General features: G+C 39.5%; 1 protein-coding gene across 1 annotated transcript in view; it reads right to left on the minus strand.

Annotated features, from left to right (window-relative positions):
* Window positions 1–6818: 6818 nt before the first annotated feature.
* ANKRD52 (ankyrin repeat domain 52) overlaps window positions 6819–27760 on the minus strand; it is a gene marked incomplete in the record, with an annotated part of 2835210 nt that continues 2814268 nt past the window's right edge. The window contains 1 exon segment of the mRNA XM_044083713.1: window positions 6819–14658. Within this exon segment, the coding sequence (XP_043939648.1) occupies window positions 14414–14658 (245 nt within the window).

Here is a 27760-nt window from a genome sequence, read left to right on the forward strand (position 1 = left end):
TCTTGTTGGGTCAATAAGTGAGGAATTTGAGGTAATGTCCAGGCTGGGCAGTGAGACAAGCTCTTTAGGATTGGGTACCAGTGCTGGCGGGGCCAGTCTGGGGCAATCAGTATCATTTTTGGTTTCTCTTGTCTGACCTTGAGGAGTACCTTGGGGAGGAGAGGCAGAGGAGAAAAGGCATATACTGTTAGATTTTTCCAGCTGAAAGATAGAGCATCCACTTTCCATGCTTGCTTGTGATAAGTCCTTGTGCAGAATCTTTGTAGTTGGTAGCTGTGAGGGGAGGCAAATAGGTCTATGTCCGGGCATCCCCAGGTCCTTGTTATCATGCTGAAGACTTGTGGATCCAATTTCCACTCGTGGGGATCCATTAGATTTCTGCTTAGTTCGTCTGCCAGAGTATTTTTCCTTCCTGGCAGGAATTGAGCTTGCACATGTATTTGGTAAGTCAATGCTGTGTGCCACAAGTTCATGGCTAGCCTGCAGAGGGGGTAGGAATGTGTGCCTCCCTGCTTGTTTATGTACCACATGACTGTAGTATTGTCTGTCTTTATTAGTAGTTGTCCTGGATGAAGTTGATCCTTGAAGGCTGTTAGTGCATTCTGAACAGCTATCATCTCTTTTTGATTGATATGTAGATGCATTTGACTTGCGGACCATGTGCCCTGAATACATCTTCCTGCCATATGGGCCCCCCAGGCGTAATCTGATGCATCTGTTGTCAATGTCTGCCTGGCTGTGGGTAAGGTGAATGGCTGTCCTGTGTTGTGGTGACAGGCTTTTGCCCACCATCGAAACTCCTGTTGCAGGCAGGGAATGAGGGTAATTATTGTTTCCAGGCTGTGGCAATGTTGAGTCCAAACACTTTTTAGATACCATTGAAGTTTCCTCATATGCAGTCTTGCATATGGAATTAGCAGAATGCAGGATGCCATGAAACGCAAGACCTGCAGAATTTTTCTTGCAGATAACTGGGTCTTTGTTGCCAACATTTTGAAGTAAGTAGTCAGTTGTCTGTGTTTGTCTGGCGTGAGATAAGCCATCTGGGCAGTTGTATTTAAGCTTGCACCCAGGAATATTATCTCAAGAGGGTACGAGTTTTGATTTCTTCTCATTTACTGTGTACCCTAGACATGTCAGTAATATTTTTACAAACGCCAGATGCTATAGTAGAATGTCCTTGTTCTCCGCTTGAATAAGGCAGTCGTCCAAGTAAGGATATATTTGTATTCCTCTTTGTCTGCAAAATGCAATTACTGGTGCCAGACACTTTGTGAAGACCCTGGGCGCAGTAGATAAGCCAAAGGGCAGTGCAGAGAACTGGTAGTGCATTGAGCCAGCTTTGAATCTGAGGTATTTTCTGCATGTTTGTCTGATTGGGACATGCAGGTATGCCTCTTTTAGATCTAAAGTCACAAGCCACCAACATAGGCAGAAGCTGCTGTAGAGTCAACATTTTGAATTTTGGAATATCCAGATATGTGTTTAGAATAGATAGGTCCAGTATTGGTCTCCAGGCTTAGTCTTTTCTGGGTACCAAGAACAGTCTTGAATAGAATCTGTGACCCTGCTCTTGTTCTGGTACTTGTTGAATGGACCTCATGTCCATGAGGGATGAAACTTGTTTTTGTGCCTCTGTCCATTGATTGCGTGGCAGGTCTGGCATACCGTTTTGCATTGGCAGGGTGTGAAAGTGGAACCTGTAGCCTTGTGAAATTATATTTAGAACCCATTTGTCCTGGGTGATCATGTGCCAATTTTGTGAAAAAAGTGCTAGCTTTCCCCCCAAAGGGGCTGCCAAAAGATAAGTGCTTGGTGCTGGAAGTGGAAAGTCATTGAGACTGTTTCCCGTATGGCTGTGATTTTTCCTCTCCGCTCTTGGAGGTAGAAACACCCCGTTGTTTAGGCCTGTATGAGCCTTGGGGCTGTGATCTGCCTGTGGGGCGTCTGTATCTGCCCCTTTGTCGTCTATCTGACACCGGAAAGGACCAATTTTTTGTAGGCCAGTTCCTGCTAAATCTGGGAGGCTGTACCTGCAAGAAATCCTTGACTGTTTGCATAGATTTAGCCTTGTCCTCCATTTTCTTCAACACCTCTTCTGCTTTAGCACCAAACAAGGTATCATGCTGTAAAGGAGCGTGTAATAGTTTTGCTTTAACATGATCCGGGAAATTTTGTTCTTTTAACCAAGCATGCCTCCTAATGACAGAACCTGTAACAGCGGCCCTGCAGGAGGCCTCAAGAGAATCAAAACCACATTGCAAAGTATGCTTTCCAATTTGTTCAGCTGCATGCAATAAATCCTGCATTTCTTTATTGTCTGCACATTCTGTATTTGCTGGCATTTTCTGTTTAAGCAAGGATATAAGATATTGCTGATACTTAAGCATATGAAATTGCAGTTTAAAGCTCTTACAGCTAAGGTAGCAGAGGTATACATCTTTTTGCCCCATCTGTCTAGGGCCCTAGAATCCCTATCAGAGGGAATAGTTTTTTTTTGCAGTAGAAGCCTTGACCCCTTTGGGACCCTGAGAGATGGTTTCTGGGTCAGCTGCAGGGTTCTTATATAGAAATTTATGTGAATCAGGAACCCTGTAGTATCTGTCTGGCTTAACAGGGGCTGGTGGTAGAGAGTCTGGAGAAAAACTGGACTCTGTAAATAGATCATCTACAATGTCTAAAACAGGCGGGATAGCAAGGGGCCTGTGCTGGGGCAATAAAAGGAAATCTCTGAGCCTTTTCTTGGATTCTGAATAATCTTGGCTCTCCCAGTGGAAATGCTCCCTCATAGTATGCAGTGTTTCCCCAAAAGAATAATCCTCAGGAGGAGAGGCTGAAGGGATAGATTCTTCAGCATCAGAATCCTCATAAGGAGGAATAGAGTAATCCTGTTCAGAGGAGGAATCAGAGGAAATGGAAACCTGGTCTGAAGATTCATATTCTAACTCTTGCCTAGGCCTCTTATCAGGAGGGGGATGGGAAAGTGGAAAGATTGATTGCATTCCTTCAGAAATCAAACCACAAAATAAAACAGGCAAAACTAAAATTTTAAAACTGTAAAAATAAAATGAGAAATTATATGATCTAGTAGTCCAATAAGCACACGGAACAGCAAAAAACAGACTGGACACTAAAGCAGGGACACTGAAGGGGTGCTCTCTGGATGACAGCAAGAGGAGTGTGACTGTGACTGGAACTGATACTTAGGATGAACTGCCTGTGAAAGTTGATGAGCATCTCCACCTGGTGAAGGGATATTTGAGATGATATCAAGAAACTGTGCTGGTTGAAACAACTTAAGATCATCAGACCAAAGTTTTTTTCTGTTAAAATGTCAGGATGTATACAATCTTCATACCTTTTCAAAAGGACTGTCCTGCTAGTATTAAGCTGCGTAATAAACCTCATTATAAAGCATCACATAAAAAGACTACACAAAGTGCAAGATGTCTCTTTATGTACGAAAGAAAGATGTGAATCTAATACAAAGTTATTGTTAACTCATTTTCTCAGATCCAATAAAGCTCCGGAAGCTTGCACTCACTTCCAGTGGCTGTATCTTGGGGTTTCTGACAAAAACAAGTTACAGCCTCACAGTTCAAACAAATATTCATTTCTCTAGTATCATTTATTAAAGACGTGTAAATGACAAACTGATCAGCACAAACTATAATTTATAGTGGTAGGACTTAGATTCAAGGCCTTTAATGGAACTTTACAAGTCACAGTAAACAAAACAAATATTAATATTTGAAATGTTAGGCACACAACTTAAAATACCTTTGTAACAATTCAAGCAACACTCACACATTCAGCAGTGCTTGTTCATCCACGTGTATGAGGCTAAACAGTTCTGTCTGTGTTAGGTTACTGAGATATTTATAGAAACACAAACACTGACAATATAAACAAATAGTATATAAACATTTAAAATCTTTTCAGCTGCACTAGACAAAGATCAGTTAACAATGCAGTTGTGCTGATCACCATATAAACTTGAAATATTTTAGCAGTTTGTATGTAGCATAGTTTTCCAGTATTCTGCTGCTATAATCCTTACCGTCCAATTAGTTTTATATAAAAAAAACTATTAATTATGACTTTTACTGTTAAACAAAAACTTGTAGATGTACCATACTCCAGCAGACACGCAATTCAAACCAGTACTCTGAAGTGAAAACAATTTGAAATAAATGAACTCTTTTTGCCTAAAGGGATCGTGTGGTTTCTTTAATGACAGCTTTATCAAGTTATATTGCAGCAGATAGAACAAATGCCTATTTAAGCAACTTTTAACCTTTGTCAATATCTTTTGTACAAAAATGTCATTCAGTGGAATTGCTATGTAGAGGTAGAATGTATATTGTTTTCTTTCTTTTTTTTTTTAATTTCTGAACTGCGGTTGCAGTTTAATTTCTCTTTTAGTTACGGAACACAAAGCTGAAGACTGGGAATGGGATGAATGTTCAAAATTGGAAGCCTTTGCCTTCCATGGAGAAAGTGTATAAAGAAACGTGATGCGACAGTGCTGGGGGCTTGCCCCCTGCAAAAGAAGTTTTAGGTTATTCAGTTATTGCTAAGAAATTGTCTTCACAATGATTTTTCCTGCTACGATATATTCCTTTCAAAGGTTTGGCATTCAACTGTTCTTTGCTCATGTGACATTAATCCTTCCCAACAACATAAGCAGCCTCCCAACATACCTTTCAACCTCTAAGCTCAAGAGATTTAGACAAAGCTAAAAATATTTGGTCAGGGACAGACTTTAAATATTGCTGTGATAAACTTAGATGCTGCATTGACAAGTAAATGTAGGCAATTATTTAGTGACTTAAATCCTCAATGACTTATCAGAAAAATACAATTTTTATGAGGAATGGGCCAAAAATATAAGGCAAAAATCTGGACATTCTGCAAAAATCTGCGAAGTTAAGTATGCAACCATTGTGAAGCCATTTTCTGAATTGAATAGGGCTAATGTTAACTGTGTTTTTACCACAGTAAAGGAAAGCACTGCACACTATTTACATTTTTCTGGGGTATGGAAGTTTTTCATCCAGTCAACAATTACTTCATATGTCCGTGGATAAGCCCTATATGGACTCATGTAAAACATAGACTACCCATCAGCAGTAAGAAAGCAGAATCTTTTACACACATCAGTCATGACTAAAGTATTCTAAGCAAAACACAAACAGTTGTTATAAAGAAGACTCAAATACTGATCTGGAAGAAAATGTGGCCAGATCACATCATCCCATTAAATATGGAATACGGCCATACTGCTACTATTCAGTGCGAGCTGTCCATCATTCTGGTTAATTATCTCATCTCCTTATCTCATGAGAGATTACTTCTCAATGTGCAATGAAAATATTGCTTCGGTTTTCTGTATTTTCTTACATGTTTTAAAATTAAGGCTTCATGAGCTTCTTTATATGGCGGCTATGCCTTTTCCCCTCAAAAAATGCAAGTTACAAGCATTTCCGTCTATAACTAGTCTTTGTGCCCACAATGGCCACCCTAAATTCAGGCTCTATAAATGAGCTGCAGTTCCTCTCTCTTCCAATAGTGTAGTGAAAGGCAAATAAATGCCTTAAGTCTTTAGTTAACATTCAAGTACTCGTACTGTATAGGAGTAGAAGGGGCATGCCTAGACAAGGCAGTTTTAAGTACAGCATCAAAAGCAGCATGAGTAGACCATTTAAAACAGTCACTATCACCGCTTCTGTGCAATTATCCCATCACACTATATCACCTAGTTACTGTAACCCCTTCAGCTCTCTTAAGTAAATTTAGCTCCTGTATACAATGGATTACTACTGCAACTTGCTCGGGATACATTTCCAGTTTACTGAGTTCAGCTTTATTAATAAATAATTGTGCCAGTCACCTGAAACAACACATAATGCAAAGCAACGCTTAGTCATTTTTACTGTTCATTTAAGTCTCTGAACCAGCTATCCTGTCTTCTGGTTTCAACATACTGAAGAATGATACAAATCCTGCTACAGTTAGCTTCATCTACCCATAAAACTTACTCAAGGCAACTGGGTACAGTCCAACACATCAAAAGATAAGATCACGTGTCCCCAAGCAAGAACAAAGCAAGAGTTTCTGCAGGAGGGCTGTGACCTTGTAGTGTGTGTGTGTGTGTGTGTGTGTGTGTGTGTGTGTGTGTGTGTGTGTGTAAAAGGGGTGTCTCTACCCCTACGCAGATAATAAACATTAGTGATGCATTAATGTTGGTTGAAAGAAGCAGCTTTTAACAAAAGCTGCATTAAATTAAGATGAGCTATTGTGTTCCCAAAAATAATGTCCGACTGTTAAAAGACAAGGTGATGCATCAGAAGTGTTTTTCCAGACATGTTGTCTGAAGATGTATTCTTAAATCAGAAAATTCTAAGTTTTTATACAATCCTGCATCTCTGAAAACTTGACTTACTACAAATTGTTGGAGACCGAGATAAAGAAATAGCAGTGGTAATACATCAAGTCATACAAGGCTTTGTAAAACCAAGGCAATTGTTTTTCTAATTTTTTTTAATCTGGTACTGCACCTAGGCATCCTCATCTAACTGGCACTGCAAATGTGTATCCTTATCTCTGGGACAACTCAATATTTAGCAAGCTGTCCTTTTAAATTACACTGCAAAGATAACAAACTAACTCAACAGATTTACTGTTAACAAATGGTTTAGCACTCCTTACAGACACTCCAAAGCTCTTACAACTACTGATGTTTTGCCAAAGCTCCTTCACACTTTGTGCCACAGACTTTAATCCCATTATTTTCTTCAAAGAAAATGCTACTGTGCTGAAATATTAAGGCTGTTCTTTATTTCTTCACATATTAGCAGAGTATGTAAATACAGAAAGCAGAAAATTATTTAAAAAAACTCATATTTCACAAAGACAGTTATTATTAAGGATGCCAATGTATGGCCAGTATTGCAGAAAGTTGTTCAACATGAAGAGACTGGCTAGAGGTAATTAAAGTTCATAAAAACACAGTATCCCCTTAGAAACATCTTGTGCAGTTATCTAGCAGCATATAGCCTCCATTAACATCCAAACCAGCAGCAGTATGGATGGGTTCATGGAGGTTCCCCTCATTACTGGATGAGAACTGCTTTGTTATTCACTACCTTTGTAAAACACTACTTTCATCAGGTCAGATCAAAACTATACTATGCTCTTAAGTAAGACGTGGGAATTTATCCACACTGTGTAGAGTAGCTGTTTTAAACCTCAGCATAGCAGTACCATGATGTAATATTCTGTAGACTTTAAACACATCCTCCTGCCACAAACTTTGCTGGGGAAAATTCTCATGAAGTGGCATGGAGAACACTGGCACAGTGGATCCTTTGGTAGACAGTTGCATGCTCTGTACAAACAAATACTATTTAAGAGACCATCAAAGCAAAAACAACTCATCTGAAAATCCAGAGGAAAACACTTAACTGGTCACTTGAATTAAAATATACTTTGGAGGCTAATTATTAAATCCACTGCATGCCTGAACTGAATTGTGTCCATGTCTGCGTCTGCTTTGGTTTAAAACACAAAAAGATGATGCACTTCAAGGTTCTAAGCTATGACCTGATGGGAAATATTTGTTTCCTTTTCAAAATGGGGTCATGGAAACATTTAAGAAAGGCAGTGTTCAGAAGTTATCCATAAAGATCCTGAAAATCTGTCCTTACAACAGATGTACATATTGACCACTGGTGATGTCTCAGTGTATAACATATGACCTATCAACACAGAGGACAGAAAATAATTTAATGGTTTTGAAATCGTACAAAATACAGCAAAGATTGAAAAATCAGTCACACAGTGACATGACAAAAAGGTTTCAGGTCACACAACTTTTGAATTAAGAACTTTTTGCTGGTGCCAGAAATGTTCTACAGTGCACAGGCAAACCATGGGGAAGGTCTCTGTAGGGCTAGTGCAAAGCCAGCTCAACAGAGACCTGTCATCAGATGCAGTCTAATGAAGGACAAGCTTTCAGTGGGTAATGCACACTTCTCCAGGCAGCAAATGAGAAGTATTTACACAGCTGCTTCTTCAACAGTTATGGTGGGGAAAACTAGAAAAATAACAGAGCAGTGCCCCACCTCTAAGCATTTCTGTGGTACAACAAACATTTTTTTCTCTTTAAGCACTATAAACTATAAATTAAATACAGGCATTCTGCTGACTCAAGTTTGCCCTAATCTTTTTGTTTCTCACAGTAGTAGCGAACTACTGATGCAACTTCTGTTGCTGAAGAACACAGTGACAAAGCAATCATTTGAAATTCATTAAGAGCCTGGTAACCCCTTTGAAACCCAGTGACCACTGCTTACTCAGGACAGTACATTCAGTGTTAGCAGTTTTATGGCTCAGTAGAGTTGACTTTGGCAACTCGTTCTTTACAGAATGGCAGTGCAAATACACCTTTTCGTTGAAATGTATTTGTGCTGTTCAAGAACTTCCCTTGTGTCTTTTTTTTCTTTCTTTAGAGATGATTTTCAATTTTCAACCTACATTTTTGTCATCTCTTTCTTTTCTGTTTTTACTCTGGGAAGCAGGACCCTCATGCTTTAGTAGAAAGTGCTTATTCTGAAGCAAGTGCTTTGGGTTAAGGGCTGGGTTAAAAAAAAAAAAAAAAAAAAAACTGGAGTCAGCTGCTCTCCCTATGTTCAGTGTATTCCCCTCATCGTCGTGAATCAAAAAATGTAAAAAAAAAAAAAAAAAAAAACAAACTTACCACAAAGACTAAATACATAAAATTTGCCTTTACATCCTGTCTCCACAATCAAAGACAAGACTACTTTTGTAAACCAGTGCAAAACTCTTAAAATATGACAATAAAAACTCCACTAAACTTTTTTTCTTTTGCCTGAGGAAATGGTATAGAAAATTTGCTTGTGCCAATTAAACTACCCATAACCTAGGTTAGCAGAAATTCTCCACAGAAAACTACTCATCATTCTATCATACAGGATGGTAACCACCAGTATACTATGGAGACAAAGGAGGGACATGTGGGGCAGCTGTACAAAGCTGAAGGGGAGACAAAAACAGAAGACCGTGCCCACTTCTTATTTGCTTTACATACACAAACTATCCTGCAATTTTGGGCATCTAACCTGACAGTATTAATAAGGACGAACAGCAGCTGAGGGCTAGGGAGAGGGCAGGCAACTCCAGTTTTGTCCAAGCCCCAGATTCAAATGCACTAGGGAACCAACACGAATCTCATTGAGCAAACATTATACATTATTACTAAAACTTTGATTATTACTTAATTGTCAAGCTGTGCTGTTGGTGTACACATTACAAGTTTAAAGGAGAACAAATCACTCCCCAAAGGGATTGCTCATGACCCAAACAAAGTCTAAAAAGGCATCCGCAGTGCAGTAATGAAAAAATCCCCCACTATGATGTGCGAAGACAAAAAATATTCAACAAGCAAAGTGCAGCTGACGGAACACTTAAAAGCCCTTAGTTTTCTTGATTGTCTTCCCTTAATGCTCTGAAGGAGAAGAGAAAAAAACAGGAAAAAGTAATTTTGCTCATCTAACAGAAGATTTTCTCTCTAATAAAAAGTACCATTCTGTACATGTCATAAATACTAAATGCCACACCTGTCACACAAAGTCTGTAATCTATCCCACAACAGAAATCAGTTTCCCCCAGAATATTTTCTGAAGTACCATTCACTGGGTGGTACTGCTGTAGATGGGAATGAAGAACAAGGATTATTGTTTTTTTTTTTTTGGGGGGGGGGGGTACACTACTAATTTAGTTAAGAGAAAACTACTTGGGGCATACTTTAGAGCTCTGTACATAGGTGGCCCTCCCTCCTTGACTACGAGTGCTACATTTTGTTCTATGCATTAGCTTTTTACATACACTATACATACCTTTTGCTTCTTGGCTGGGATCAAACGATTATCAAACAATACAATTTAGTAAATGTATAAGTCTAAAAGTAATCAGTTAGAATCAAAATAAACATACATGGCAGTTTTATCAAAAACTGCCTTTTATAAAGGGGCCACCATAGTTCTGATCTGTTTATGTATCGAGGCTCAAACATACACAGTGTACAAATGCAGGATAAAGAAATTAAATTTAAGTCTGCAGAATGCAAGTTTCTTGCAGCTCTTTGATTATTAAAATGTACTGGTAATCACACAAACTCATTTTCCAACTGGACTACAAGGCAGGAAAGCTTAATGAAAGTGATAACGTTATAACAAATGTCAACAGCAATGCCTCTTCAGAAGAAATAGGCATGTATATTGGATCCTTTGAGTTTTCAATAAGCTTTACTTAACTTAAAAGGTACTAATGATTTAGGACCAATAACTCTAATGAAACGATGATGCTTGCACTTCTTTCTTATCACTAGCATGTTCATATCTTACTTTGGGGATATTGTAGTTTTTGAAACCTTTTAAATCTAGCATGTGAAGTCATTAACACTGACCAGCAGCACTGCACAACTTGAAACTTGGTACCTACACTACAAACCCAGGTAAAGATGTGACAAACTGCAAGTGTAAAAATCAGTCTTTTGAATCCTTAACACACACACAATGAAATCAAGATTCACAGGTTCAGCAACCTCATTTTTACATACAGATGGTGACATAAAACTAAGACTTCTTTGTGGGATAAAAAGTCACCAAATTTTAAAAAGCAAAGCCAGCTTTGTTGGAGTAGAGGGAATGAAGCCCCATCTAAAACCTAAGCAACCCGAGTTGGAATAACTATTCAGGCTTTGCTGGAGATGGCATGAGGATGAGAGGATAGATGTGACTTTGCCAGATCATCCTTCTTTGGGGAAGGAGATGGTGAGGGTATATGTCTGGGTGTTTAGTCCCACTGCAGAACCTCTGGCGTAGACGGGCGATCTTAAGGGAGTAATGACTTTGACGAGGACTGTCTTGAGGGGTTACATCATTTGCAGAAGTGACATACCCTCACTTATGCCCAATGCAAACAACTCTGAGACCATCCTTGGCATATGCAGAGGAGTATGGAACTCAAAATAAACCTCGCCCCATGACTTCAGACAAATGACAGTTCCTCTCTCCACTTCTCTGCTCCCATCTCTGGGAGGAAAAAAAACACCACATTGGGCTCTTGGCTCCTACAGGACAAACAGGCTAACAGAACAAGCACAAAGAGGGAAGCTTGATGGTCGCCAAGGTAAAGGAGCAAAGTTTCCACAGCAAGACAAATCCAAGTGAAAACATATGTACACAATCAGTACACCGCCAGAGATTTTATTTCCAAAAGAGGTCCAGATAATATTACTACTTTAGGACAACTTGTTTTGTAATCAAAATGGGCTAACATCAATAGTTTAACTACATGGAAGCTCTGTCCTCTATGGCACTGCTGGTAAGTCTGGATGCATACATGCACTGAAGAGATACTGCCATTTTCAGTGTTTTTTTAACATGTTACATTTTACTAAATATTACATTTAAATCACTATCAGTATTTTTACTTGAAAATCTCTTAATGCTATTTTTTTAAACAGGGATGTACTCTATCTACATGGTTTCATGGCTTTACTGCACAAATATGAAAAAGAAGGTCCTAAAGCTGTCTCAAGGTCCTAATGTCCGCTTCAAATAGCAAGGGATGGCAACCCATGACAGAGCCCATGCCATATACACACACAAACACACACACACGCTTGTGTTTAATGTCTGAATTATGGTACGAACGCCATATGTACTGATAAATGCTTAAATGTTTAACTTTTTAGCTGCTAGGATATAGTCAAGTCAACAGAGATAATATGATTCACTTTACTCAGACAGTGACCCCAAAACCCTCAGAAAACACTGCAAGTCTACTACAAAAGGGAAGTGTGACCTCTGAATCTTTACAGGAGCTACAATGGGTGACTTACATTAGTTGTAAATAATACAGTGGTACAAACCCAGAGTCAGCAGTGTTGCTGAAAACAAAAGCATGGGATGACCAGGGCAGAGAATGGCACACTGTACCCATATGAAACAGGGAAGTGATGGAAAAAAGAGGACAAGTGCACATTACTGTTTACTAGTGGGGGTGACAGATGGGGGTTGTTGGTCCTTAACTGGCTACAGTTATTTTAATTTTTGCCTTCACTGAGCTACAGATAGCCAAGCACAGCATCCTTCTAGCTACTGGCTCGAAGCGAAAAAAAAAAAAAGTGTGTCAGAACTCTTCAGAAAGAAAACTTGTCCAATAAGCATGTAAACATTTGCTGTCCAGTTTTAAAAAGTAACAAAAAGAATACTGTTTAAAAACTGTAACTGTGCAATTCAAAAAACATCAAGTTTTTTTTTTTTTGGCTCATGTAACTGAGGTAAAAGAAAACTTAAAACTGCAACACTTAACATTGTCTAAAAGATCAAAATGGGTGAAGGGTGGAATAGGCTCCTTCCTTTATACCATTATATTAAAAAATACTTTTCAAGTAGTTTGCAACTTTGACATAATTAAAAGTAACAATGAAGAAATTCTGAAACTGCAAAGTGCATCTTTTTGAAGGATGCCCTGTGCTAGCTGCCTATATCTCATGACGCACAGCAACTAATTACAGGCACATAAAAAAAATTCAGTTGGCCAGCAATTACATCTTGTGCAAACCCAAATCCTACTTCTGGCCAAAGAAGTGCTTACTATACCAACAAAAATAAAAAAAAAATGTCACTCAGAATTTCTAATAGCTCAAACTTTAGTGCAAGTAATGCAGAAATTCTGCTGTAGACATCGCATTTAAATCTCCCAAGAGTACGTCACTAGTATGTTCTATTTCTGCTGCAGCAATGTCTTTAAGGGAGCCTGCATGACCACAACTCACATGTGTAATGCTCCCAGCTATCTTTTTTTTTTTTTTTTTTTTTTTTTGTGTTTTTTTAATGGTCTATTTGGGGATCTAGCAATAGTGTCCTAATAAGGAACTAGAATGCTGTGCCCTATAGATTATTTTCTTTCTGTATATATCTCTAAGCATCCTTCACACAAGGTGTGGATACAAATTTCATCAATTCTGTAAAAAGTTCACTGAGTTTACAGGAAAATTTCACAAACAGTAAAAAAAAATATCCACATGCTACTTAAAAACAATGGAAGAATACACTTATCAAGAATTTTAAAAAGTGCATTGTTATATATACACATATATGCATTTTTGGTACTAAATCCTTTTCTAAACGTCTATTTTTATCTTTTTTTATATACCACTCAATGGACATCTATGAGTAAAGATACTTGGCTTTGTGTTTAGAACCCAAAGTACAGTACAAGGGCAAGCAACAAATGAGAAGTGGTGGTGCCATAAATATACACCTAGTGTTATAGTGGAAAGGGTGTTGTCCAGATGAACACCAACAAGGGAAAGTATGTCACACATATAGCCAACAGCAATGAAATGGAGAGCTGCACACATCAGCAAATAAGTACCAGTTCAAACTACGCTGACAAGTTTAAAATGGTGCCCATTAAATTACATTTTGGCACTATGGCACAGAGAATTTAGCATCACCAAATAGTGTTCTCAGGTTCTTGTAGCCATACTATACCTGGTTGTAGGCTTCTTTTGTTACAAAAAAGATAAAGCCACATTGTGCCAGGTGCAGCTGAGGCCATGACAATCATTATTCATCCCATCCACCTAAGCAGTTTGAGTAGTTAGTCACGGCTTTGGCTGCAAAACAACAAAGCCAGAGGATTTCAAACACATTATGCAAGTTCCCAAAGCTGAAGATAAACCCTTAAAAGTTTTTTTAATGTCAATACAGTACAGTACAGTACAGCATGGACTTTCTGTACTCAAACCTTGTGCAAACTGTTCCAATGCCAGCCCAGTCCATTAAGGCAAGCTTACAGACTGATACAGGACAGCGTATGGAGATAAATACATCATCTCAGCTTTGCACTGACCCAAATCATCTGATCTTCAGGAAGCTTATAATATTTAACAAGTACAAATATATACAAGCTTTATTCAACTAATTTGGCTATCGGCATACCTATCAATGAGTGAAGCATCAGCAGCTTACCAACATGAAAATGGCTGATGCATCAACACAAAAATGCAAAAGTAAAAAAAAAAAAATAACATATACTCAAAGGAAAGGAGGATTTGGGGCACAGAACAGAATATACAGACTAACAGCAATGCATAGGTTGTGATTTCATACTTTAGGCAGAACTTGATATTCAAATGACTGTTAAATTAACTCCTTTTTGACTCAGTCTCCCAAGTAATATTTTGTTTAGGCCATGAGGTTTAATGTGTGACTGTTCTCCCATAAACTACCACAATTTATAGATATATGTATATTTATATATAAAATATATAAATAAATATGATATCACGGTATTAGATCACCCATGTCTTTGTCTACTCGTGGTAACAGCTCTCCAAGCCTACAGTGTTGTGTCGATCCTTGCCATATGGACGGATGTTGCCATTGGGCAGGGAGCTGCAGGCTGCTGTTTTAGCTGCAATGCCACAGTTTTTGAGGAGGCTAAAGCTGAATGGGCTGACAGCATCTTTTGGAGGGAAAGGCTTCATGGTGGACAGAATAAGTGCCAAGCAGTCTGCAACATCTTTATTAGGAGCACAGGCCAATGCTGGGGTATGACCTAAAGATAGTAAAGACAAAGAGAAGAATAAACAGACAATTTAATAACTTACAATAAAGACTCAATGTGCAACCTGGTAAAAAGCAACACAATTTTATTTAAGGTCATGTAGTTTTACCTCAGTTCCAGATACCACATAACAACACACATGGTCTTACCACAACAGTTGATCTAATAAAGGACCCTCCTTAATGGGTTCTAGATTGGGTATTTCTTCACTATCGTCACAATTAAGCATTTATTTCAGTAAAATCTCACATTTATGGAAATCCACACACCTGGCTGATGCATGCCATGTTACCTATATAAGTGTACTTATCCCCAAAGAATGACAGTTTGAAATATGCCTCTAACAAGCACCTTCTTGTAAATCAAGAGAAAAAAAAAAACAATGGAGATGCAGCTTTGATTAATTAATCAAACCTTTAAAATTATTTAATAAATTTAAAAAAATGTAGGTTAAATACTCCATCAATAAAGCACCTGTATGGCATCCATGTCCAAGGAAGTTATAGTACAACTTTACGTGGCTCTTATCAGACCTATCAATAAGTACAATGGCCACTGTCACATACTTGACCATGTATATGCAAGAGCTGGAATGCCCACAAATGTGCCTTACTAAAAGATTACAGGGTATTAACACACTATCCTATACAGATTGCCTTGAAGTCCTCTCTCTTTACCCAGTCTCCAACAGCTTAATGAAAGGTGATAATACAGTTGTGTACACTTACCATAAATGTAGATGTTCGAGTGTATTCACTGTTGCAGTCATCACATTTGGGTTATCTGCTTGCAGTAGCCCTCAGTCGGCCTGATTAACAAAGTCTTGGGTCCTGCGTCGATTGCTGTCCCTTCTTCCGTGACGTCAGGTCGTCAGGGGTATAAAACACGCAGCCGACACCATTACATCAGTTTTTCTTGCCCCAGATGTCAGGTGCCCCCCTAACGGGAAGCGATTAAATCTATAAATATACAAGGTTACACCTCCAACAAAAAAGCAAATACACCAAAAAGCTTTTGAGCACAGTAAAGGAGGGATGAGGTATAGCCAAAAGAAGTAAGGAGGCTGGAGGGGAGGGTAACCAGGACTGCAACAGTGAATACACTCGAACATCTACATTTATGGTAAGTGTACACAACTGTACTATGTTCTTCGTGTTTCACTGTTGCAGTCATCACATTTGGGTAGATTCTCAACATTAAGGATGGAAGGAGGAATTTAGATAGCATTAGGACCAGCTATAAGGCCCTGCAAAACTGCAGTGGCAAAGCCAGCTCTGGATTTAGAGAAAATTGGCAAATGGTAATGCTTGGTGAAAGTATGAACAGAACTCCAGGTAGCAGCATCTAGGATGTCCCTGGTAGGTACGCCTCTGAGAAAGGCTGTAGAGGTAGATGCAGCCCTGGCTGAGTGAGATCTGATCCCCTGTGGGATAGGTTTTCCATGGTATTTACAGCAGAAGTTAATGCAATGGCCTATCCATTTGGAGATAGTTCGCTTTGAAATAGCCTTCCCCCTCTGTCCCTGTAGCAAATGCAACAGTCAGTTGTTCAGATTTCCTTTGAGGTTTAGACCTGCCCAAGTAGAATCTAAGTTGTCTGTGCACATCTAAGGAGTGCAGTATCCATTTCCCTTTGTTCTGTGGATTAGGAAAGAAGGTAGGCAAATGAATGGACTGATTAAGGGCCACACTGGATACCACCTTTGGCATGAGAGAGAGAGACTGGTCCTGAGGGACATCCTGTCTGCATGAAAGATGATGAAAGGCTCCACAGCCATAAGGGCCTGTAATTCAGATACCCTTCTTGCTGAAGTGATGGCTAAAAGGGAAGCTGTTTTCCAAGAAAGGAATTTTAAATCTGCAGTATTAGCTGACTCGAAAGGAGAAAGGGTGAGTTTCTCCAATACAAAGTTAAGGTCCCAGGCTGGAGTTGCAGCTCTCCTGGGTGGTCTTACATTTTTGGCCCCCCTGAGGACCTGCTTGAGCAGTGGGAGAGAGAGGAGGGGAGGTTCTCTGTTATAATAAGCTGAAATGGCTGAGGCGTGAATTTTTTTATTGAGGAAAAAGACAGGCCGTTGTGGAGCATCTCAGTTAAGTATTGTAAAATCTGACATAAATTGGGCACTGCTGTGCTCATCCCTTGATATTGGTTCCAGGCACAGAATCTTTTCCATTTTTCAGCATAAGATTTTCTAGTACTAGGCCTCCTTGCATCACTGGTTTACTGAAGGATGGTAAAGGTGAGCTTAGGTAATTAGCCAGACTGCTAGGTTCAGTGTTTGAAGCTGAAGGTGCAGAATCTGGTTCTCCTGCTGAGACAAGCAGGGTAGGAGTCTTGAGGCAGGTGCCATGGGGCCAACAGTGACACACTGCGCAGGAGGGGGTACCAGTGTTGGCGTGGCCAGGCTGGTGCAATCAAAATCATCCTTGGTTTGTCTTGTTTGATCTTTAGTAGCACTTTGGAGAGCAGAGGCAGAGGAGGAAAGGCATAAACTTTTTTGTAGCTGAAGGACAGAGCATCCACTTTCCAAGCTTGTCTGTGGGGTGTCCTGGCACAACATTCTTCCAATTGATAGTTCTGGGGGGAGGCAAACAGGTCTATATCTGGGCTCCCCCATTTGCTTGTCAACATGTTGAAAATCCTTGGTTCCAGTTTCCACTCGCGTGGGTCCAATGAGGGTTATGCTTAGTCCATCTACCAGTGTATTTGGTTTTCCTGGCAGGAATTGAGCTTGTAGATGTACTTAGTAGCTCAAGGTTGTGTTCCACTATGCCATGGCTAGTCTGCAGAGGGGGTAAGAATGTGTACCCCCTGCTTGTTTATGTACCACATAACAGTGTTGTCCGTCTTTACCATTAATTGTCCTGGAAGAATGTGGCCCTTGAAGGCTGTCAGAGCATTCTGTACAGCTAACATTTCTTTATGATTGATGTGAAGGTGCATTTGAATTGGGTTCCATTTGCCCTGAATGCACTTCCCTGCCAGGTGTGCCCATCCCCCCCATGCAAAGTCTGATGCGTCTGTTAGGGTTTGGGTGGCAGGGGGTAATGTGAATGGTAGACCCTTGTTTTGGTGGCAGGCCTCTGCCCACCAAAGGAACTCTACACGTAGACAAGGAATGATAGGAATCATTGTTTCTAGATCCTGAGAATGTTGACTCCATAGGCTTTTTAGATACCATTGTAATTTCCTCATATGCAGTCTTGCATATGGAATTAGAAGAATGCAGGAGGCCATGAACCCCAAGGCTTGTAGTATTTGCCTTGCAGATAGCAGGGTTTTTGTGACCACTTGTTTGAAGTAGGCTGTCAAGTGAATTTGTTCTCTGGCGTGAGGAAAGCCATCTGGAAAGTTGTATTCAAGCTTGCTCACAGGAATATAATTTAACAGGGTACCAGGTGTGATTTCTTTTCGTTTATGGTGTACCCCACACAAGTTAGCACCCTCTGTATAAAAGCCAGATGATTCAAAAGTATGTCCTGGTTTTCTGCCTGAATAGGTATTGGTATATTTGAATATTTCTTTGCCTGCAAAATGCAATGACTGGAGCTAGGCACTCTGTGAATACCCTGGGTGCAGTAGATACGCCAAAGGGCAGTGCATAGAACTGACAGTGCGTGTAGCCTGCTCTGAAGTGTAGGTATCTTCTGCAAGATTCCCTGATTGGGTTGTGCAGGTATGTTTCCTTTAAATTTAGTGTTGCCAACCAGGCATCTTTGCTTAGCATGGGAAGCAACTGGTGGAGAGTCAGCATCTTGAATTTTGGAATCACCAAAAAGGTGTTTAGAGTAGGCAGGTTCAGGAGAGGATGCCATGAATTGTCTTTTCTGGGTACCAGGAAAAAATCTCGAGTAGAAACCTTGTCCCTTTTTCTCTTCTGGTACCAACTGAATAGCCCCTATGCTTAAGAGAGAGAGAGTACTTGCTTTTGGGCCTCTGCCCACTGCTTTGGAGGTAGATACGGCCAACCGCTTGGAGTTGGTGACGTGTGGAAGTGAAATCTGTATCCTTGGGACACTATATTTAAAACCCATTTGTCCTGGGTAATGAGTCCCCAGTTCTTTGCATGAAGTGCAATCCCCCCCCCCCCCATAGGGGCAGTCAGTTGAGAAGTGCTTGGAAGTTTTAAAAAGAAGTCACTGAGACAGTTTACCATAGGGGGGATTTTTATTACTCCCAAATTTGGAAGTGGAGGCCCCCCACTGCTTAGTCCAGTGTGTCCCCTGGGACTGACGCCTGGGTGCTCTGCTGGATCTGGGTTTGGACTGAAAAGGTCTGGAAGAGTAAGGAAAGGACCAATTCTTAGAAGGCCAATGCCTAATAAATCTTTAAGGTTGTACTTGTAACAAGTCTTTAACAGTTTGCATAGATTTAGCTTTTTCCTCCATCTTTTTAAGAACATCTTCTACCTTGTTGCCAAACAGGTGGCCCTGATTTAAGGGAGCATTCAGAAAATTCGCTTTAACATGATCTGGCAAGGATTGCTCCTTAAGCCAAGCATGCCTTCTAAGTACAGACCCAGTTACTGCAGCCCTGCAAAATGCGTCTAGTGAATCAAAACCACATTGCAATGTATGTTTACCAACTTGTTCAGCAGGATGCATAAAATCCTGTAAATCCTTATTTTCAGCACAATCAGGAGTCAACAACATTTCTGTTTAAGCAATCCAATAATATGCAACTGATACTTTAACATATGAAACTGGCAATTCAAGGCCCTAATGGCCAAAGTTGCAGAAGTGTATACCTTCTTACCCCATCTATCCGGCGCCTTGGAGTCTCTATCACAGGGGGGTAGGATTTTTGGCAGTAGTAGCTTTAATGCCCTTGGGTCCTGTGAAATGGTTTCAGGATCTGCAGTAGGATTTTTGAAAATATACTTGTGAGAGTCAGGAACCCTGTAATATCTATCAGGTTTTCTGGAAGCAGGAGGTAGAGAGTCAGGGACCATGCTAGATTCGGAAAAGGCATCATCAACAATGTTCAGTACAGGAGGTATAGCTAAAGGTGTGCTGGGGCAGGAGTAAGAAATCCCTAAGCCTCTTTTTAGAATCAGAGAAATCCTGACTTTCCCAATGAAAATGCTCCCTGAGAATATGCAAGGTTTCACCAAAAGAGAAAACCTCTGGGGGGGGGGGGGGGGGCAGAGGGAATACAGTCCTCAGCATCAGAATCCTCATAGGTAGATAAGGGTAAATCCCAGTCATCAAAGGAAACAAAAATTTCAGAATCCTGGTCAGAAGTATCATAAGCAAACTCATTCCTAGGACTCAGAGGTGGAAGGTTGGCTTCCCCTGATTAAAGTAATAAGGTCTTCAGCCATTCTTATAATTTGTTCTTTAGGCATAGAGGGCTGACCATGCGGTCTGGGCGTCAGTTTTCTAGACATGGTTAGAGTTTTAGGCCTCGAAGAAGAAGATGGCGCCGGTTTAATATGTAAGTCAGTAGGCCTGAATACACTCTCAGAAGCACAGCGGCTCCGGACCCATCCAAGGTAGAGACATCCGCAGGTTTCACAGTTGAAGCATCTTGCGGCATACCGGACTCTGAATGGGTCTCCGTAGAGGCCTGCGAATCTGAAATAGCGGGTATCAGGGACTGCGAAAGCGCCTCACTGAGTACTGGCGAACTGGGCGGCCTGTCTCTGTCTTTGCGTTTCTTCGGAATGTCGGTAGTCGAATGGCTTACTGAAGATATATCAGGATAATTGAACCGAGCACCAAAAAATTTAGAAGCGCAAATATACCGACGACAGATAGTTCCTGGTTTAAATAAGGCCCAAAACCGACAGCGAGGTACGTCGTGGTCAGGGCCTAGGCAAGGAATACAGTACGAATGAAAATCTTTATGAGGTATTTGCTTTCCACACGAAATGCAATTATTTACTTCTACTGACATTGGTTTAAAGCAAGAAAAGGTTTCCCAAACGGGGTACTTAGCTTTTAGTTGTTGAATCCTTTGGTTCTGAAACTCAAAAACGAAAATTTCAGGAGTTGGCCGACCGGCACTTGCGACCTGCTTCTGCTTCGGGCACCACATGGCAAGAAAGACTGATGTAATGACGTCGGCTGCATGTTTTATACCCCTGATGACCTGACAGAAGAAGAGACAGCAACCGACGCAGGACACAAGACTTTGTTAATCAGGTTGACTGAGGGCTACCTGCAAGCAGATAACCCAAATGTAATGACTGCAACAGTGAAACACGAAGAACATCTAAACAATACAAAAAGAGCAGCACCAAAGAGATTTGAAGAGAAATACAGGCAAAGGAATCTGGACACGGAAAACTTTACAATACAAAAAAATAAGACAGAGGGGAAAAGTAGAAAAGGAGATTAGTAATGGAGAAATTAAAGAAACAGAAACTGATGTTATGGAGTACCTGTGAAGTGAAAAATTTAGTGTAGAAAATCTAATTCAGAAAGCACCACAACAGGATACAGCAATGGGTATCCAAATTAAGGGGAAACCAGTGAAACTGGAAGCAATTGGTCAGGTGCCATATGAAGATACTTTGGAGCCTTCCACAGGAAATCAGTATAAACATTCACTTGAAGCTGGACAGCAAGGGAAGGAACAGGAAACTCTGATGCAATGTTGAGGAGTGACAGGCCTGTGAGTTCCCATATGACAGAGCAATGGATGGCACAGGATGAAATTGAAGAGAATGTGGCATAAGAAGATGATTTACAACTTTCTATAGAATGCCCACAGGAAAAGAGAAAACAAAAAATGTGCCCTCAGTTTAGAAGAAAATGAGCTAAGAGAAGAGTTGATTGACTTAATAGATATATTAAAATCAATGAAAGAAAGACTGCAGAAGGTCAATAAAACCCAAAAAGTCATAATTTGATAAAACAAATTAACACTAATTAGGACTGTCCATAGAAAGCCATGTGATATAATAGAAGTAAACAGGATTTTGTGCACCTAAATGAATAACTGATAAAGTTCTACCACAAGAACACACGGTAGTGAGGGAAAGGAAGGGGAGATATCGAATACCATCATGAAAGTATCGAACAGAAAAAACTATAAAGAAAGTAAGACAAGAAGTGTCACTGTTAGAAGAATATAGAAGATGGAACAGATCAACAAAAATACTGAGAAAGATAGGTGCGATAAAAGCAATGCGCAGTATTAGAACAGACCAGGATATATCATGCACTATCACAAATAAACTAAAAATCTCAGCACAGGTGAAAAAACTTAGAAGATACATAGATAAATATAAAGGAAAAGTACAAAATAAGCAATTTACTGATGACCCAAAAAAGTTTTATAGAGAATTGGGAAACAAGGTAAAAGTAACTGAAATACCGCCAAAGAAATAGATACATTTTGGAGAAGTATCTATGAAGATCCTGTGGAACACAACAAAGATGCTAAATGGATAGAAGTAGTAAAAGAAAGAAGAAGTTTAAAGGTACAGGATAGGAAATGGGATGAAGCAACAGCCAGAGAAATTGAAACAAAGTTGAGAAAAGCCTCAAAGTATTAACATCTTTGCACGAAGATTTAGCCATGAGTAAGAACTATTTATATGCACACCCCGAACAGATGTCACCAACCTAACAACAGGAAAAACAATGCTCCTACTTAAGAGTGAACCTGCAAGCTACCCTAAAAATTACAGACCAATAACTTGCCTTCCAATAACGTATAAACTATACATGGGAATTGATGCTGACAGTTTACAATCATTTAGAAGAAAACTCAATTATGGCAGTAGAACAAAAGGGCAATAAAAGAAAGTCATATGGAACAAATGATCAATTGTTAAAGTCATAGTGGAGAACTGTAAAAAGGGGACAATCTAAGTATGGCATGGATTGACTACAAAAAAAGCATCTGATAGTATCCCACATTCATGGATAAAACAGTGCTTACAAATGTATAAGATACACCCTACACTGATCAACTACATTACAGTGACCAGTGGCAGATCACATTGCAATTAAGCCATGACAAAAGGACGAATTATTATCCCAGGGATAAAAATTCAAAGTGGGATATTCCATGGTGACTGTCACTGCTGCTATAATGCCTTGCCCTTAACCCATTAAGCTGTCTACTTAACAGCTTAGGCCACGGCTACAGCTTGGCTCCTAGAAAACAGCAAAGTGTAAAGACTTAACTTCTCTTAGTCGATGATTTAAAACTGTATAGCTCATCAGATGAGGAACTGAAAGTACAACTGCAGGTTGTCAAAACTTTTTCAGATGAGATAAGAATGCCATTTGGTCTTGATAAATGTGCAAAAACAACCTTTAAAGCAGGAAAACTGCAGCAACAGGAAAACATCAGTCTGGGACAAGAATCTAATATAAAAGAACTTGAGCTAGACAGTGTATAAATATTTGGGAACTGATGAAGGATCGACGACAAAACATGAACAAATGCAAATAAAACTTAATAAGGAATACTTTAGAAGATTTAAATTAAATTAATCCTGAAAACAGCACTGACATCTAGGAACAAAATCAAAGCTATAAACCAATTTGCTCTTCCTGTCCTAACTTACAGTTTTGGAGTGACTGACTGGCCCCAAAACGTGCTGGATGCATTAGACAGGAAAACAAGAAGGATGCTTCATGCTCATCAAATGATTTATAAAAATCAGTGCATGCCAAGATTATATATTCCCCATTCCGAAGGAGGGATGGGCCTCCTTGAAATTGATTACATGTATATAGCTGTAATCATGGGACTCCACACACCTGCTGACCTCACAAGATCCAAACGTAGTGAACGTTTTGAAACACGAGAATAAATCTAAGATGACTTCTCTGCTTAATCTAGCAGAAGCATATTGGCATCAAACAGGAATGGAAATCAAACCAGAAGTAGATAAAAATCAGACAGCAACTGAATGTGCCAAAAAACAAAAGAAAGAATATAAGGTGAAGGACCAGATGAGAAGGCAGGAACTGTGGAAAATGCATAAATATAGTTGCAAGTACAGAAAACTTCTGGAAGAACCTCATGTTGATCAGGAACGAACACAGGAATGTTTAAGGAGAGGTGAATTCAAACCAACAGATTAAAGGTTAATTATTGGCAGCCCAAGATAGTGGGCTACAAACACATTGGTTTACAAAGTCCATTGAACATGTGGGAGAAACAGACAAATGTAGGTTTTGTAAAACCAAACTGCAAACAGTCGCACACTTTGTTGCTGGTTGTGACATACTAATGGCAGAAGGACTGTATACTAAAAGGCATAATAATATGGCAAGACTGTTGCACGCACTGAGGATTGTGAAAACAGTGTAGTACTGAACTGGCTGAAAAACGCTGGAAACATGTGCCACAAAGCATCACAGAAAATGATGAAGATTACATCACATGGGATCACCCATTACCAACAGTTGAAAAGATAAATGCTAGAAAACTGGATATAGAGGTCCATGAAAAGAAGACAAAAGTAGCATGGATTGAAATCGCCACACCCAGTGACTACAGTGTCTTGTGTATAGAGAGAGACAAAGTCATAAAATATCAGGATCTGCAGGCAGAAACGACAGCAATGTGGAAGATACCCAAAAAGTTCCAACAGTAGTAGGAGCAATGGGTCTTACAAAAAAAGAATCTACAACCATATTTAGATATGTTACCAATACATGTAATCCTGTACGAATTGCAGGAGGAGTTACTACTGGGCACATTGCAGTTGCTGCGAAGAGCACTTTTAGCTGACATTCAAAGATTGAAACAATACTAATTTCATGAACTTTAATCGTACTTTGACTTAGGAATGGGGTCCATTCCCATCATGGTATTAGAAACCCAAAAGATTTGGAGAAATTAAAAAAAGTACACTAACTGATATGGCAAGAAAGGACAGCAGTATGAGTACATTCACCACATCAATAGACATCTAAATAAAAGGATCACTTCTACAGTGCAACATTATGGAAGTAGCTGCAGACCAATGTCTCTACTTCCAGACTAATTTCCAGAGATTTCCAATTTCCCCAATGTAGACAGTCTCCTTTTCACAGACAAGGATGTCAAGTATAACACTCAGAAGACAGACAGAGCAGCCTAGTAAATGCTTCATCTCCCTAGCCCCTGCTTACATTTATCAAGGGTACCAGAATTTGTCAGAGATTTGGGATGCATGGCTATGCTTAAAAAGGCCCTTGTGATCATTGGCCTAGTGCACACCCTATGAACTACATCATCTTGTGTGTGTGTTTTTTTTTAAGCAAAACATCATCGGGTCTGTAAATCTTCTAGAGGCATTCCAGACTTAGCCATACTGCATCCTCACCCCACAGAGAGTTCTGCCAGGGTACCTCAGCTATGCTGGAAAGTTGACCCTGTAAGATGAAGGGGGATCTTCCCTACCCAATACATCTAGAAGTTGGAGAGGAGTGAGAACCAACCCAAAAGCAACAAACAGAAAGAATAAAGATGACAGTAGGTAGCAGCCTTACTATGCTGTGCAGCTGTTAGTTGAACATCTACTCTTATGCTGAATGTAGTCACACAGCTCTAAGATGCTCATCACTAAGTGCATTACTGAAGTATTTATGTATTTATTTACTGGCATTTGATTGTTGGGAAAGTGAGACTGGATAGAGGCCCATTTTAGCAGAGGCCCAGGGAGAAAAAGCTCCAAATTATAGCAACAATTTCAACAATAATTTTACAATCTTCAAAAATTAACAAAAACAACTGCAATTTAAATAATTATAACAAACAACAGATAATATAAAAACATTGGTTAAGATTTGATACAGGTTATATGACAATTTAATATTTATAGAAATTTTAGAGAGTTTGTAGAAAACTAAAGGTAAAATAGTCTAATACAAACAAGAATTCCAATATGAAGTGAGGGAAAAATAGGCTTAAGGTATATTTAGAGAGAAAGTCAAGGAAAAGAATTTAATAGAAGTAAGGAATTAAGTGAAGAAAGGAGGACAAGTGGGTATAAGGAATGAAAAGGTTCACATTTGGGGATACAATTTATCCTGGTTTTGAGCAAGAAGAGAGCCAAATTTTAGTTCTGAAGTCTTTCAGAGTGGTTTTGAAAGATGGGAGGGAGGGTACTGACCTGACAGATACAGGTAAGAAGTTCCAGGCCTTGGCAACCTTGTATGAGTACAGACAATGCCCTTAGTGCTGGACAGGCATATGGCTACTGGATAATTTTACTGGTGGAAAGGAGCTATGTATATGTTAGTTGAGGTTGAGTTGAGTTCTAACTATTTAAGGCTTTATAGTGCTATACTGTGCTGGGTTTGCCACAAATTTAGCAACTATGTTACAGCACTGTTCAAGTTTTAATTTTTGTGAAGCTTGCAGGTTAGTAAGGATGGGAGCACCATAAAAAGTGTGGGGAGGAGATAAGTAGTTGCAAGTGTAGTTTTACTTGTGTTGGTGAGAAAGTTTTTGAGCTCTGTTTTTGATGAGTTTTTCTTATGCAATTTTGTGCATGCAGGTCAAATGCAAGCTTATCATCCACCACCACTCCTAATAACTTGCTATTAGAAGTGACTTCAATGGTTGTATTACCAAGTGAAAAGGTTTTAATTTTATTTTTTTCATGAGAGGGGGATTTGTGGAAAAAAGTAGTAGTTCTGTCTTTTTTGGGTTGAACATGAACTGAGTTGCAAAGCCATGTTTCAGATGTTTCTGTTGTTAAAAGTTCCTGAGTAATTGTTTGGAGGTGTACTATGTTGTCAGACGTGCAAATGAGACTGGAATTATCTGCATATTGTATTAGGGTGGTCTGTTGTGTGGATGTATAGAGGGTGTTTGTGAAAATGTTAAAAAGGAGGGGACCAAAGATAGATCCTTGTGGTACACCACTGGTTAAGTGGGAGGTTAAGGAGACAGTGTGGAGTTCCATTTTAATAATACTTATTTGAACCACAGAAGGGTAGAGAGAGAGAGAGAGGCCTAAACAGGACATTTGAACTAGAAGTTTGCTATGACAGCCTGTGTCGAAGGGTTAAGACAAAAGTCTAGAAATAGAGAGGAGACTAGTTTGCAGTTATCTCTAACTTTATTGACAGTATCTATATTGGTTAGAAAAGCAGTACTAGTACTATGGGAAGGACAGAAGCCATGTGTAGGGGACAGGAGTTCTTCCTGCAAGAGATATATTCAAAAACAATTGCTCAAGTATTTTTTTTTTTTTTTAAGTATTTGGCGAGGGGAGAGAAGATTGCTATATGTCTAAAGTTAATACCGTCTGTTGATCTTCCTCCTTTGTGCAGAGGGATAATCTGTGGCTTTTTCCAGAGACAGGGAATGTGGGATTCCTGGAATGACCCATATATAAAGACTGAGACAGACTAGGCAATGTCATTGGCTGCTATTTTTAGGTACTCACTTGGAAGGTCATCAACTGAAGAGCACAGCTTACGTTTGAGAGTAGTTTTATATAGGATGTGGGCACAGGTCTGTAGGAGAAAGTGGATGTGGTAAGTGGCTGTTGGCAGGGTTGGGATTAGATGTTGAAGAATCCTTGATTAGAGATGCTATACTACCTATAAAATAATAGTCGAAGTGTATTGCAGTTTCAAGGGGTGAGTTATTGGGAAGAGAGGTTTGAGTTGTATGTTTGGCCAGTATGTAAGATTTCTTAAATGGATGTCCAAAATAGTTTAGGATTGTGTTTAGTATTATTCTGAAAGTTATTACAGCATAGTTTTTGTCTTCATGTATTGACTTTTTAGTATGATTGTGAAGCACTGTAAAGTTTTCAAGCTATTGAGGTGTTTTTTCATTTTTGCCATTAGTTCCATGTTTTCTCTCTATCCTGCATTAGCGTACTACCCTTTTTGGATATCCAAACTGCATTATTTATTTTTAAGTCTCTTCCTTCTAGGAGGTGCAAGGGTATCTAGGATATTCAGAAAAGTTGTAATGAATTAATTTATGGCACTGTCTAAGGGGAGGATTTTTAAGAAGTTAGTTAATAGATGCTAGTACAGTAATTAATATTTGTGGCTTAAAGTTGGCAAGTTTGTTTGTTGTTTTATACATATGCTGTTTAACGGGATGCGAGAGAGGTCTGGTCATATATCACAGAGAGTCTGACACTATCTGTGGTGGTGCATTTGTTAGGGTC

The sequence above is a fragment of the Protopterus annectens genome, chromosome 9.part0 (genome assembly GCF_019279795.1).
Source record: "Protopterus annectens isolate FY-2018-M chromosome 9.part0, PAN1.0, whole genome shotgun sequence".
NCBI lineage: Eukaryota > Metazoa > Chordata > Ceratodontiformes > Protopteridae > Protopterus > Protopterus annectens.